Source organism: Electrophorus electricus, chromosome 3 (genome assembly GCF_013358815.1).
Source record: "Electrophorus electricus isolate fEleEle1 chromosome 3, fEleEle1.pri, whole genome shotgun sequence".
Taxonomy (NCBI): domain Eukaryota; kingdom Metazoa; phylum Chordata; class Actinopteri; order Gymnotiformes; family Gymnotidae; genus Electrophorus; species Electrophorus electricus.
In genome coordinates this window covers 19,830,119-19,845,880 of record NC_049537.1, presented here as the reverse complement: position 1 = coordinate 19,845,880, position 15,762 = coordinate 19,830,119, and the positions used below count along the sequence as shown (strand labels likewise).

At 42.5% G+C, this 15,762-nt stretch overlaps 2 protein-coding genes across 2 annotated transcripts in view; both read left to right on the top strand.

Moving 5' to 3' along the window:
* Positions 1 to 172: 172 nt before the first annotated feature.
* On the top strand, positions 173 to 7,553 carry dtl (denticleless E3 ubiquitin protein ligase homolog (Drosophila)). The gene is made up of 15 exons (XM_027015959.2): positions 173 to 229; positions 1,148 to 1,273; positions 1,953 to 2,045; positions 2,171 to 2,232; positions 2,326 to 2,446; positions 2,844 to 2,909; positions 3,162 to 3,274; positions 3,671 to 3,744; positions 3,863 to 3,966; positions 4,416 to 4,520; positions 5,248 to 5,360; positions 5,453 to 5,542; positions 5,708 to 5,846; positions 6,224 to 6,870; positions 7,350 to 7,553. Exons 1-15 carry the CDS (start codon positions 178 to 180, stop codon positions 7,464 to 7,466), a joined length of 2,022 nt encoding a protein of 673 aa, XP_026871760.2. The 5' UTR covers positions 173 to 177; the 3' UTR covers positions 7,467 to 7,553.
* A 2,208-nt stretch (positions 7,554 to 9,761) lies between these two features.
* Positions 9,762 to 15,762, top strand: part of ppp2r5a (protein phosphatase 2, regulatory subunit B', alpha isoform) — a 36,014-nt gene continuing 30,013 nt past the window's right edge. The window contains exon 1 of the mRNA XM_027015557.2: positions 9,762 to 10,681. Within this exon, the coding sequence (XP_026871358.2) occupies positions 10,534 to 10,681 (148 nt within the window). The 5' untranslated portion in view covers positions 9,762 to 10,533. The remainder of the gene's footprint in view (positions 10,682 to 15,762) is intronic.

Sequence of the window (15,762 nt, the reverse complement as noted above, 5' to 3'; positions counted from 1 at the left end):
AGACGAATAGGACGTGACGCATTAAAAGGGGCGTGTCCATTCCGTTGACCAATGAGAAATCCCGACGTAAAGTTAGCGGGAATTTTGTCTTTCTTCTTTATGACCCTTTCCGCGGGAATTACGTGCAGTCACAGAGTATCTGTAGAGTTTTCATCGTTTAGGATCTTTTTTATCATAATGCTTTTTCATTGTGTTGTAGATCGAGGAGTGAATAAAAGAAGACGCAACGGTGAGTTGCGTCCATTTTGGGAGGAAGGTTTCTCCCCTCTGGAAAGTCTAATACCTTGTCTTCGTTACCTTGCGCAGGATACATCACCCAGCGAGTCGTTTGCTAGTTAGTTAGCTAGCTGTTACATTTTAATACTTCACCCGATCGTTCAGCTTTACAGTCCGCGGTTAGATTTGGTCAGGTTTGTGCTCGATTCTGAAATTCGGTTAACCTATGTTAGCTAGATAGCTATTTATCTTAAGTTAATCTAAAGTCAGACTCTTTTTGCTTCATGATTGTGTAGCATATAGTCTTGTTTCTTTCCTGTTCTCCGCGGTTCAGAATTTAGCTGCGTACTTTACTGCGTAAGTAATGTAGCTAGAATTGTCCACTCGTTAACTGATAAAGACCTCGGCACATTGGCCAAAACAATTAGCTAACTGCTAGAGCTACGTCTTGTGCACTAGTAGTAGGGCTATTGTTAAAATAATGTAATTATTTAATTTACTTTGAGATGTGTAAAATAAGCCTTGCACTGTCGTTCCTATTAACGGAGACTGTTTAACTTATTCCAGTGCGCAGTGGAAGTAGTGATTAGTTAGTTCTAGGATTGCCACACCCGTCCCGGGTGTCCGGTTTTGACTTCCATGTCGGCTATCTAGGATATTTAGTCCAGCAATAATGGCGCCGAAACCGATTAAGGCTATTTGTGATATTCACTCAAGAAAAGTATTTAATAACATTTCACTCCTGAATAGTGGTCAACATTATTGACCAGCAACCCTTAACCTGAACACATGTAAGGACGCAGATTAAGAGGAGTTCCTAATGCAGCACATAAAATGTTAGTTATGTAAGATACCTAAGAAATCTGACTGCTTGAATGTGCTACTGAAAATTCATTCGTGCAGTGCATTACCCTTTCCATCTTAAATTTAGATAACCGCCGGGAGTATCCGTTGTCATCTCTGCTTGAATGCTACCAGTGTGTTCGTCACGATGAGCACACATGCTACGGAAACTCCGGGGTGCCGGTGCCTCCGTTTGGATGCACCTTCTCCACAGGTGAGACTTTGCCCTGTAACAACAATCCTGGAATGGTGTCGCCATAACATGCTACTTTTCTTGCGTTCAGCTGGACTTTATGGCATTAAGATTGCTGGCATTAGGCATGAACTTTATGGCATTAAGGTTTTTAAAATGCAAGTCATATCGAAATACTGGAATATTTAGTAATGGTCTATGTGCTTGGAGAAGCATGATAATGGGATGGTTCTGCCATGCACGCATGTAGACTGGATAATGTCTAGACAAGTCATTTTGGCTTCGGTTATCATGTCTAGTCATTTGTGATGCCGCATGATGTTCAAAGCCGTAGAAAGCCCACTCTTTCTTTGAACTGTAACATCTCCTCAAGTAGATCTTAAAAAGATTTCCCAACCTTTTTTTTTGTAAATACTTTAATACACTCCCTTCTGTGTGTGTGTGTGTGTGTGTGTGTGTGTGTGTGTGTGTGTGTGAGTGAGCTCTTGGAGCTGAATAAACTGATGCGTGACAAAAGCCAGTTCTTACTGGCTACTAGTTGTTGCCATCCACTGAAACTGATAAAATGGGAACCTCTAACAGGACAACAGACCGGCCCGTTCTAATTCTTCTGTAAACGTGCTTGGTTAGGGGTTTAATATTTGAATTGCCTGAAGACTCCATCTGGTTGAAATCTCTGTGCTGTCGCTGTGTTCTGTAGCCCCTGGGCAGCACAATACTTTGGCTGTGGCCAATGAGGAAGGCACTGTAAGCATCTACAACACTGCAGAAAAACAGAACCCAGTCCTGAAGGGTAAAGTGTTCTTTAATGTTTGTGAATTGAAGTATTCTCATTTGCCAAGGCTTAAGTGAATTGTATATTCTTTAAACATAAGCATGCTAAAAGAAAACTAAGGTGAAGTATTCTTTGTTTCACAGAGTGGTTGGCACATGATAATGCAGTGTTTGATATTGCCTGGGTGCCCGGACTGAACAGCTTGGTGAGTTTTTCAGATCCATCTTTAAGATGTCTTCAGGCGTCTTGTATTTACAGTATAAGCAGGCCATATTTAATCAGACCTTTCCTTCCAAAGGTCACAGCCTCTGGGGATCAGACTGCTCGACTGTGGGATGTGCACGCAGGGGAATTATTGGGCAGCTTCAGAGGTCATCAATGTAGCCTGAAGTCAGTGGCATTTCCCAAGCATGAGAAAGGTACCCTCTCCTGTACACCCACAGCAGAACAACTGTGGAGATGCCTAGCAATGACCTCCTGGTGCATTAGAGTGCATGTGTAATCGCTGAGACTTTTAGCGAATGAGTTAAATGTCACAACTGACAGGTTCTTGACCAGTTTGTTCACCACTGGTTAAAGGATAGATGCTCTATGTGGTCTTCGCAAGTATATTCTCAGCTTTAATTCTCATTTAAGATTCATTATGCTGATATTGGCAAGGTAATAAGCTTACATTACATCCTTATTTAGTGCATGTCTGTCTCTTACCTTAATCTCAAGTTGTTTTGTTGCTATGGAAATGAGAACTTGTTATTATGTAATGTTGACTTTTACCATTGAACTGTGGTATATTAAAAGTTTGTTATTTCTCGGCAGCTGTCTTCTGCACTGGAGGCAGAGATGGGAACATCATGGTGTGGGACACCAGGTGCAGTAAGAAAGGTGAGGCTAGCTGTGTATGCTTAGAACCTGTCAAAAGCTGAAACGGATATATTGCCATGACTTCTCACTATGCTCACTGAAGGTAACTCCATCTGTGTAAGATAGCACATGCTGACCCAGTACACCCAAGTTCTTTAAATCAGCTGATAGGAAGAGTAAATCCCACTGATAGAGGAAATGCAACAAAGTTCCACAAATGTTATGGAATTTGTGTAAATGACTCTTGACTTTTTGCTTGTGTTTCCTGAATAGATGGCTTCTATAGGCAGGTGAAGCAAATAAGTGGTGCTCACATGAAGACCGAGAGGCACACGCCCCAGACAAAGAAGAGGCGCCCCCCATCCAGAGGAATGGCTCCTTCTGTGGTGCGTATGTGCGTGGGTGGGTGGTGCGCGCATGTGCGCTAGAAGGCGGCGTGGCTTGCTTTAGCTGTATTTCACTGTACAAAAATTCATTTTTTCTCATCACACATGATACCAGGCCAGATGAGCTGATTGTAATGTTATCAGTGAGGCTGGCAATAAAGTAAATATAGCTCTCTTTGGGGCAGTCTTGGCATCTTGTAGCCAGCCATGTGATTCATTCATTCATTCATTTTTTCCTCCTCCAACAAGATTTATGATTCTTTGGTTTCCATGGTTATGTAAACGGAGGGGTGGGGAGGATTATATTTTTGTCCCCATGTGTGTATGCAAATGCTTTGTGTGTGGTTTTGTTTTTGTTTGTTTTTTTTTTATTGTTTGTTTCCCCTTGTTTTGTAGGATTCTCAGAGAGGCGTGACGGTGGTTCTTTTCAGTGATGAAAACACACTTGTTTCCTCTGGCGCTGTAGATGGGTAAATTTTAAATTCATTTAAGTAGTATGTTTAGTGAAGAATTCTACAGTTAAATACTTTGCTGTTCCTGACGTCAAACGGCTGTCGAGCTCTTCACATGAGTGTCGTCTTGCTGCAGAACTATTAAGATGTGGGACCTGCGTAAAAGCTACACAGCGTACCACCAGAATCCGTCTGCTCTCCGGACCTACGAGTATCCAGGTTCCAGCTCGCGCAAGCTAGGTACGTGTCTGTGCGGTTGCTTTAGACTGGTTGATAATGGCCTCAGCAATAAGGCCTCAGAATCATCACAGCATTTATAAGACAATGAGTTATCATAAAATGTGCAAAGTTTAAAAATGTATAGCTAAAAGTGTGTAAGAACATGAGCTGAACACATGTATTAATACTATATAAATAAGTCTATTAGGAAAGACTAAGGAGAAGGACCTCCATATCTACCCAGTTTGAGTCCATTGTCATTGTATAGGCATTTATCCTTTCAAAGTAGCTGTAAAATACAGGGTATCAATGTGGTATAATTAATCCAGCTAATACATCATACATGTTTAGATTGGCCCTTATCACTGTATAAGCTTGAGAATTAAAGGCTGGTTTCTTGTTGCTATAGCAATATTGGCTCATGATTCTGCTGTCCTTTTTAATGAACCCTGGTTCTTGCTCTCTGGCAGGGTATTCTGGTCTCGCCCTGGATTCCACAGGCTCCAGGCTGTTCTGCAACTGCACAGATGACAACGTGTACATGTTTGACATTAGTGGACTGAAAGCAACACCAGGTAGTGTGTGACCAAACGGACTGTTCTCCTACTTCATTTTAAACTCTAAACTTGATTTCGTCCTTGTCATTTCGAGTGTTTCTTTGAATGACGACTCGTGTCTTTTGATAGTTGACCAGTTAATTTACCAGTACTGATAAAAATTCCCACAGTGCCAAACTGATGGCAACTACTTGATGACTAATATTTCCTCCCCACTAGATGTCAGTGGACATTTAAATTGATTGTGATTTGATCTGTCGTAGAGGGACTGTTGGAATCGGAATACTATGTCAATTGAATTTACATAAAATGCCAATTTGTTCCACCCACTGGCATATAAAATACACACCACGCACAAATAACTGCATTGGAGTAAGGAGTTAACTGGATAGACATGTCTGGGGGATGAATGCTCTTATTCATTTAATAAATATCCACTTTTATACTCTTGTATTCTTTGGTACCAAAATCTAAGATGTGCACCCCCCACCCAATACAAGGGGTAGCAATTATTTACATAATTTAGCAGATGCTCTTGTCCAAAGTGACTTGCTGCTTTGTAATCTCCATGGAAGAAATCATCAGGGTAGTACAAGATCTAGATCCCTGTCAGAGAGAATGAACATAAGGTGTGGGGGGGGGGGGGGGGATTAGTGATGATTCAAGTGCCTTGAAGTGACTAGGGAATGTTCGCTATTCTTTGCCTGCTGTCCTAAGTGCACTATGAATTCGTGTGTTGTCCCAGTGGCTGTGTTTCGCGGGCACCGCAACGCCTCATTCTATGTGAAATCCAGCATCAGTCCGGATGACCAGTTCCTGGCCAGTGGGTCCAGCGACGGACATGCCTATATCTGGAAGGTGAATGGCTCTTGGCAGGAGCGCTGACGCCAGTCATTTGACTCTCGTCTCTCCTCTGGACAGACACTGATGTGCTGACCTTTTCTTCATAGATCTCTGAGCCAGCACAAGCTCCTGTGATGCTCCAGGGTCATGACCAGGAAGTGACATCAGTCAGTTGGTGCCCCACCGATTTCACAAAGGTGACCTGCATTAACGTTGAAGTTACTATGAACTCATGAGCGGTTATATGGATTAAGTGTGGGGAAAGATGTTCGGCGTTTGGCACAAAATGGGAGTCTGTCTGTCTGTTTATAACTGATCCAAACTTTTAGTTTAACTAGAAAATTATAATTATGGCTCTGCAGATTGCCACCTGCTCAGATGACAACACAGTCCGGATCTGGCGACTTAACCGTGGCACTGATGGAGAAAAGTCATCTGTTGGAGAAGCCAACCTCGTTGGCTGGACGTTCCGCAAAATACAAACGCCACCCCGTCCCGCTGGTGCGTGTGCGTGCGTCCATGTGTGTTTGAGGGGTGGGGGGGAGGTGTGTGTGTCTGTCTGTGATTCCAGAGTATACATGCAATGTACTTTAAACATATATAGAGACAATACAAATTGGAATGTAGTACACAAGGTTTCCAGAAAAACGGGACATTTCAAACAGTGGGAAGGACCTCTGTCTTAAATAAATAAATTGAGTCCTTGTGGTCACTGTATTGACTGAATTGAGTAACTCATCAAAGGGGACCCACTCCACAACTTTTTGAAAGGTTGCACAAGATTTTGTGGAGGCTCCAAGACCATAAACATGTGCTTTTCATTTCTTATCTGCCTTCTCCCATCTTCATGTTTTTCTCTCTCCGTCTCTTGTCCACAGGCCCTTTTCCTCATGTGGAGCTAACTCCTGCTAGGAGTTCCAGGGCAGGGAGCGTGGACTCTTTGGCCTCCCCCCAGCCGGGAGCCTGCGCACCCAGTGGTGCAGATCTACCTCACCCCTCGAGCACGATTGCAGCTGCAGCTAAACTCAGCCCCCCCCACCCTAAAACGCCCCGCTCGATCAGGCAGTGGCTCGCCTGCAGTGACCAGGCCACATCCACTCTCCTTAAGGACACTGCTTCTCTGCGTAAGGTGCTCAGCCCTTGCTCGCAGAGCTCTGAGCACAATTCGTCCTCGGAGAGGCGGGCCAAGCGGCGCCTGGAAACGGGTGAGGAAGGTTCCACAGCCCACTCAGGCCTCGGTAACGAGGACGAAGGCGTGACTGAGCTATATCCGGATACTAAGAGGAGGCAGAGCTCTACAGGTACTTTCTGCCCCCTGACGGAGGGAGAAACATCTCAGGGTTTCCAGCATTGGGAAGAGAGACCTGCCTCATCAGTCCAGGCTGACAAGGAGAACAGCTCACCGTCCAAAGCTGATTGGCTGTCTGCAATGGGCAGAAGGCTCAAGCAAGCCCACAGAGGGTCAGCCTTATCGAAAAGCCCCAGCAGTAGGAAGAGACAAGAGGCCAGGTCCCAGTATTCATCTGTAAGAAAATCTTCTTCTGTTGTTGTTGGAGCATAAATTGGGTTTGACTCCACAGTGGCAATCATTAGTGGAGGTAATGCCACCATATTGTAAAGTTTAGGAATGCACTACTGACGTTTTTCTTGTTTAACATTAACCTGACAGTTGAGCAAGTTCAGACTATGTGGGGAGATTTTGTTTTTTGTTTGTTTTATGGTTCGTCATTTCTTTTTGATCTCAGTTTTAAGAAAGCCGTCCACTGTGCTGTAAAGTACTGAGAAATTAACTGTTGTTTGATTCAAGGTAATGTTGCATAGAGCAATGGAATGTAATAATTTAAAAACTAATGTTAACCATTATTATTCCAAACTAATCACACTCAATTCTATTTTAATTACAGATGCATCATTATAAAATGAAATGTTTCTAGCCCTAAAATTTGCAGTATGTTTGTCATTTATTCCAAATTAACTTTTTTTTTGTTTGTTTCTTCTTTTTAGATGCTAAGCTCTCTTCACTCTGTGAGGAAGATGAACTCCTCGCAAGCTCAGAAGGTTACTTCTCCACATTCTATGAAAAAGATTTCTTCTTACTTTCATAAAATGCTCCAAGAATGATCTTACTGTGATGAATCTGGGGAGATCTAGGCCTCAAATCTCACCAAAGCCTTGAGTTCCCTCTTTCCATCGCATATGGGCTTTGACTTCTGTGCAGGGGGGGCAGGGTAGGGGAAACTAACTCTAAGACCTCAAAACCACTGTTCTGGTGTTCTGGCAGGAGTTTAACTTGGTTTGTTTTTAAAAGTAAGCATACCCTTTGGCATGCTTTGTGCTGTGTATATTTTATTGTTTTTTTTGTTTGTTTTTTTTGTTTTTTGTTTTTAAATGAGTCATTTCAAAGGTGAATTTTCATATAAATTTGACAAAGTATATTTGAGCACTATCTAAAGCTGCACATTTAACTTTACAATTCCCAAAATGTATAGTTCCAAATCTGTGTTCACACTAAGGTTTAATGTAAGCACATGAGCTGTGTAACACCAAACAGATGTGTGCTATTACCTTTTGTATATGTACATAATAGTTGGCCTTTATATAATTCTTCATTTTTATCTGTTGATCTTGTTTGCTAGGTAATTAACACTGGTTATTTTGATGTCAGTATCACACTAAATGTTGCTGAAATTGCTCTCTGTATGAATGATGTTGGCTGTGTTTAAATGCCATGAAAAGGCCATTTCAAATTGTGTTATGCAAATAAAAAGAACAACTCAGCATAAAGTACATATTATACAGTAGTAGAGGTAGGCTTTTCTTTATAATCAGGTCAGCTCTCTATATTGCTTAGTGGTGCTGTTGATGTGATGTCTGCATCCCATGCCATTCAAACCTTCATTCCTGACATTCAAATATTTTGGAGGGAGCCGACATCTGTGTTTATAGCACCAAGCTGCGTCAGCACCTTGCTGATGTTTGTTTTGTGCTCCATGCATTGTCGTACCTGTTAATGAACTTGGGTTTCATTAACTACCCCCAAACTCTAGTTTGATTACTCTCATTGCCATTAATGCTCTACTTGTAGTGCTGTTGTGTGGTTTTGTTTTTTTGTTTTTCTTTTTTCATGTTAGGACTAACAGGCAGCTTCTTATGAAAACATTTTGTAACAGATGTGAGACATTGCCAAAAGGGGGCGACAACTGTATCCATTAATCTAAGTCACTTACTGACTTATAAATAACCTTGAAATCGAAACTTGTATTCACACTGAATATACAGGTTCAGCATATTTATGTTTAGTTGATGATACCAGTAATCGATTATAATATCCAGTTTTCAATGCCTGTAAACCCAGTATATCTATTGTAAATGTATAGTATCTTATGACCTATCATATGGCAATTTACCTCACATCTCGACATTTTTGAGCTACAGCTGCCTAGTTTGATGGGAAACGGTGTAAACAGGAAGACGTCGCGTTACTGGTGGAAAAGCCAACCAAAGAAAACAAACGGATGTTTATTAAACAAAAACACCAATGTGTTTCCGCACCCATTGGAAGCAATGTGTACCGTCTCTACACTAAGCAGTATTTGCGATTATTCTGTAAAGTTCCTATTGGTGTTTCGTATTACATTTCAGTTCTGTGATTAACACTGATGTGTTTCACAGCCTTAGAAATGCTCCTTCTTCCCTTACGGATTACCTGCATCAACATCTCATTGCTGCGTTAATACCTCTCTAACGGGGCTGTAACTGAACTAACCGATGTCATTCAGGCAATTTCTATTGTGGCCAGAAAAGTAAAACTCTTTCTGACATGACCTGACTCATGTATTCTAAAGTCTGTTATCCCCTGGGGCGTTGCGAGGACACGCTATTGGGAGCTATATAGAACTGAAAAGCAGCACCAGTTCTCCATTTGTCATGTAGAGGCATTTTTAATCTGTTTTCATTGCTTTGTCTGCACCAGCAGGTAACTTGCAAAAGTGGACTATCTAGCTCATTGACTTGCTCCTGTCTTTTCTAGGGACTACACATTTTGCGAAGGAAGGTCCAGAAAAAGGTGCAGAATTGGAAATAGATGGGAGTGTAAAACCCCAAAACCATGACATCTATAACAGCTGGAACCAAGACCCCAAAAAATGAATCCAATTTTGCACTGGAAATTCATGAATTTCTTGTGATTCGTGAATCTTTTCGATATTATTAGGCACTTAAATACTTGTACTATGTTTATACTATATCAAAAATATCGTCCAACTTGGCTTCAGTGCAGGCCCGTGTGGCTCGAAGAACTCGTTAGAACAGGAGCCTGATTGGTCGGAGTGGTTCGATCCTGGCCTTTGATTGGATACAAACCCCGTCAATCTGATCAGAAGCAACTGAGTAGTAGGCTGAAATGACTAGCTGTCAATTACAACAGTAAGACTGCTGCGTTGCAATAGATTGATCATAAAGGTCAGTTCTACAGTTAATAGCACTGCGTGATCTCTATATGCGGCGATATACACACTATCTTCTGACCGATTTTCGTAGCATTTTTCGTGAGTTCGTATTTGCCTTGGAGCTATTTGCCTGCGCCCGTCTATCGTTAGTGTAGGTTTGACTTGAGTCGTCTGTGCGGACTTCTGTGCGGAATAACCGACAAGCGGAGCAGGCTATCACATCAACTGCGCCGAAAAATAGCAAACCTATGCGGGAAATATGAGCTATGTCACGGAGACTTAAGTGGACACGACGTCGGGTCGGTTTGACACAATTTAACTGGGTAAACCTGAATGACCGACTGCACTTTTTGATAAACGATCTAAGTTAGGCTCGCAACCTGTGGATTACTTTGAAGTAGCTTTTTATGTCAGAACTTAAAGCGACGGTCGTCGTTGTGAAGGCTCGTTGGGCATTTTAGACGCCGCTGTTCGGTCTTTTCAGATGCCTTGTCAGTTCATGTGCTATGGTTAGTTTTGTCAACAGTTCTGTGTGCTCTAAACAAGCGCACCCAGGTCTGCGGGTGGTAACCCTAAATGGGAAATAGGCTATTCGGTTAATCCCACGGCACACTTTGCTTTCCCAGTTTGTTCTGGAAGATTTAAATGCGAACATACTTTAAAATATTCTCTTCGGACGCCGTACCACTCTGTTGGTACGCTACAAAATAGTTTAAGCTAGCTGCAGTGTCTGTATCAAAATGTCGGCGATCTCTGCGACTGAGAAAGTAGATGGGTTCACACGGAAATCGATGAGAAAGGCCCAGAAACAGAGGAAATCTCAAGGGTCGTCCCAGTTTCGCACACAGAGCTCACTCGTGGAGCTTTCGCCCCTGCCTCATCTCAAAGGTAAGAGGATAACGCTACTCGACATTGTAACCTAGTCATTGTAATCTAAAATAAGTTATGAGGCTTTTTTTTTGTTCTGGCATACATACGGTAATCTTTATGTGGAAACTAACAATATTTACTGTATATTCTAAAATATTCAATAATGTGTCTCCTAAAGCCAGTGTTCTTGGTGTGAACCTGCTATATACTCCCAACCCTTGTGCAATATGGTCAGTCATTCAATTAGCTCATTCATTTTAGAGTGATGGAGTGATCAGGTTAAAACGCTGACACTCAAAACGTCTGGGATTTTTTTTTGTTTGTTTTTTGGGGGTTTTTTTGGACAATATCTCAGGTGAAAACTTTGTTTTGACATGGCACTTTCGCGTGGGGCTTTATTTGAACGCTTTACAGATAGAGTAGATAAGCTATTGTTACTGTTCCTGCGAGAGTCGTTTGCTTTCATTGCGTGCCACTATTGCGCACAAATGAAATGACAAACTTTTTTTTTTTTTTTTTTTTTTCTGAAATACGGCTAGTGTTATATTGCTGGACAGTGATATAAGAGTGTAGTTTAATCTTCGAAAAGGATCCAGCATGAGCCTTTCTTTCCATTTGTACACTCGTGCTTGAGGTCCCAGGTAAGATAAATATTATAAAAGGATTTCTTTTGAGATGTTTCAAATTATTCTGCTCTCCTGTATATGGCTTTCTTTCTTGCAGGGCAGTCTGTCATACCAGATCAGACAGATAAAAGCATTATCTGTTGACTATTCTTGTCTACAGTTAAGTCTGGAACCTGTCCGATTCTGTTCAGTCACCCGATCAGACACGCTGGTGTGACAGGTTTCACTGGCCTACTTTGTTTTTCTTATTTGGGACCATTTAGGTAGAGTGCTAGTAACCAAAATGACCATTGGGTGCTGCAACACAAACAAATGTTAGGCATCGGGATTCATTTAGGTTCATATGCTGAATTTTCACAGAATTTAATATCTTCGATTAGTTGTATGAGATTCTGTCACCAGTTTTGCTGTTAAAGCTGAAGGAGATGCATAAAAGATGCTTCTCTACCAACTACCAGCTACACACACAATTTTGCAGTGCATTCTCAGTAATTCAATCTGGAAAATCACTGATTATTTATTGATGTGAACAGGGTTTTTTTTAACATGATTGTCACAAAATTTTATAACATATGTCTTTAAACAGAGATGTGCAGTTCGTGCTTTGATGTATATGTGTCCTGCTACTTTTTTCATTATTATAAATTCATTTGTTTGATAATGGGCATTGATGGTGAACATGTCATTATATTTTATTAAATCAGATTTTCCAGTGCATAAAACAGTATGGCTCTGTGTTCTGTTTTGCAAAATAAAATTACCACGTTACTACCAGCAAAGTTTGTCTTTTCCACCTCCCAAACAAAACCATGCACAGAGCTGGGCTAGAAAATGTTTAATAACCTGTATACCTACAGATCTCCAGATCCATATATGTATCAATTGTGACCTGTTCTTTTGATGTTTGCCCCAATTTTGATTGATTGCATGCTATTTTGCATCTTCTGTTAATGTCAGCTGGATGCATATTTATCATTTAGACAAATAACAAAAAAAAGCAGGTTAATACCAATTGTACATGGATTCAGCGCGCGGTGTTCTGAAATCTCTAAAGGTGGTGAGATTCACAGTGTGTTCATGTCATTGGAACAGTCCTTGTTTAAAATAGAGGGGTGGGTGGGTGTGTGTGTGTGTGGGTGTGACATCACAACGCAGCCATGGCAGACATTGAGGCTGTGGAAGCCCCTGGCCCTGCAGATGGAGGAGTGAATTTAGCAGCAGTGGGAGACTGACAATTCAGTCACTCAGGAAAGTCTTACAAATCTTGCCTATGTATGGCAGGGCAGAGACGTGATCTGCCTTGGGCCAGAGGTTTCCACCGAGCTGTGTATGTGAATGGTTTTTATCTCTACATATCTACTACATATTTTCAAATGTGTTTTTGTTTTTCTGTTGGACATTAATTTGCATTTCTGAGCACTAAAAGGGTTTATCTACCATGCAATCTGGATTACAGAACCCAGATCTGGATTACAGAACTCATTACAGAATTTGTCATCAATTATAATTTCCAAAAATGGTTACATGAGAATTTGTGCTTATATTTTTTATTACTTCTGTGTAGGCCTATATATTGGTCTACCAAAGGAGGGAGGGATCTGAACCTTTTTTTCCATGTTATGGCATTTGTCAGCACAAGCAGTGCCTTGCCTGTATAAGCCACACCTGAATGCAACCCAATACTGAAACAGCTCTCATTCACACGTAACTACTTCCACTTTAGTTGCGTTGTAGCTTTTGTCTGCTGTCACAAAATAATGCCAGTAATCTAAGAAGCGAGAAGCATCTGCTGGTTCGTCTACGCGAAAACCGGTTCATTGTTTTCATCTCCGTGCTTGTGTGTAACGTCTTGTGGGGTCAAAATGACATAATGGAGACACATGCTTGTCGTGCTTGGTTGCGGTGGAATCATCCTGAGTGCAGTGGCATTAAGAGGTATGTCTAGCCATGTACCGTCTCCGTTCTACTCACAGTCCAGTCATTGTTTAAATGTAGGGATATTGTAGTTGATCTCATATTCAGTAAAATGTTTGGACACCTCTGGTGAAACCCTGAGGTCCTCCACTGCTCTAAGCACCATCATTTTCACCTCTGCGCCAGTGTTACTGGGTATGGGCTCCACTTGCATATTACACATACAGCTTCAGCCAACAACTTGCTCTTTAGTTCCTTATTTCCTACAGGTTCTGACCATCTCATGCAACATTTCAACTCTGGAGCTTCCATACTAGAGCATTAAAAGTCTACGAGCGATTGGCCCACAGTCCTGACTGCAACCAGCTCCCCTATGGCTGCTTCATATACCTTATGTTCAACTGATTTTCAAACAGTCCACATCAGCAATTGATGTAACATGTTTCATTTATCAACACCCTGTGGATCTGCAGAGCCCCCCCATCCCCCCCCCCCATGTTGCAGACTATAATTTTGAGGTAATGAACTTTCAAAACAATGTCCTGCATTGTTTCCATTAATTTGTAAGTCATGCGTTCAACATCTCATCAAATGTGCGGTCCAACAGGCCGTGGTTTGAATTGGTCGTGAGGAAGAGAGGCAGCTGCTGGTTCTGGGTGCGCTCATGGTTTTGCACCCGCTGCGCTGCACCCTTCTTCAAATTTTTCTCCACAAAGAGGAAAAAAAACATGCATGCTATAATAAAACCAATTGCAAGTCATCATGTCATTTAGATAAAGAAACCAGATGAACCATTGTATCAACAGGAACTATGGCATGTTCTAAATTGGTATTTTAACTACAAATGACACAACAGATTTCATAGAACGTCTATAGACAGTCCTGAAGGTTGCAGCCGTGGCAGTGTTCCATAGCCCTGAGGCAGATTCCATTGGCCACGCTGGCTGTCAATCACTGGCATTGCTCTGTGAGAGAGGTAGGACTGAGGCAGACTTTAATGCCTAATGATTGGTCTTCTAAAATCGGGCTGGGCAACTTTTCTTTCTACCCTGTGTGACGATTTTCTACATTAGTTGTTGCCTGTGTGAACCTGTGTTGGGCTCAGAGGCTTGACAACTACTATCTTTCATACGTTGCATATTGGTAACTAAAACTAGGGGAACGGAATACTGTGTGATTTTCGCCCAGTTTGGTTATGCCTGCATCCTTCCAGTTATCACCATTAGTCATTAACCGAACATGACACTATCTCTGCTATCTGGCTGCCAATCTCGCAGTCCAAAGAGTGTGCGCGTATGCTTCAGAAGCACAGATCTGCACCCCAGGTCAGCTGGGGGATTAGTCAGGCTTTTAGTAGTGTAAAGGCACAGGCCACAAGCACAGCAGTCTGCGAAACATTCAGTTTCTGTTTTTAGCAATGTTTTACTTCTCAATGAAGGGTCCCTGGTGCTTTGGTGCTGAGGTTTGCTAAATAGTGTTTTAGAGGACAGCAATGGCTTTTTGGTGGCAAGCTTTAATGATAGGGTGGGTTTTTCTTGGTTTTTTTTTTTTTTGGGGGGGGGGGGGGGGCGTTGCTGTGGCTACACGGAAGGGTGCCATCATAGAGCAAATGATTGCTCCCATTGAGGGAAGCTTTGACTTCCACAGATGTGCCAGAGATTCCAACATCAGAACTTACTGCGAGACTTGCCTTGTTGCCGCAGCAACGAGAGACATGGGGTGCTAAACTCTTTTGGCCGATTGAGTGAAGGTCTGTTGCGTGTGACTCATCGTGTCTGTGTGTGTGTTTGAGAGGGAGAGAAAAAGAAAGCTACAAGCAGAGAGAACGTCTGCATGTCTGTCTGTGTGTGAGAGGGAGAGGGCGAGAGGAAAGGGAGTGTGTGCATCTTCGTGTGTGTACCAGCGTGGTAACCAACCACAGAATCAATGAATGCATTTCATAATATCAAAGAGCCCGGCCCGGCTTTCATGTTGAAGGCCTCTTAATCCACATGTTTGAAGTGTTTCTTTGCCGCATGCGATGTGCAGATGAACCCGAACCTCACATCAACAACCACCGTGCCGTGCTGGAGGCGCGCCGAGCAGAAGGCGTTTGGGTGGCCTCTCTCATCCAAGCTTTCAGCTCCCTTACATAAAGAGTATTATTAGCCTGGCGACCATGTCGCTTGCTGATTTCCAGCTCCCTGCGGAGAGCGTCCATCCTGCTCTGGCCTTTCCACCAGTGGAAAAAGCCTCATGTTTCACGGCAGGTGTGTAGGAGGCAGGCTGGTATCCGATTATCGTCACCCTGGGAAGGGAGCAGCGCGCCGCCGCAGCCGCACCAGGCCTGCCCCGATCAACGGGCATCCACACGCTCCTGGGAGCAGAAATACGGGGCCTGATCCAAGATGTTCGCTTTAAATGTTCTCTGCCTGCTACAGCCCAATAATCACTGCATCAATCGTTTCTTGATCGTGATTGCGATATTGGCCTTTGCAACACCAATGTTATGGGGGAGGGGCTGCAGTGTGTATATATGAGCCTCCTAGAGTAGCATAGCACTCCTCCTGTGTGCTGTAA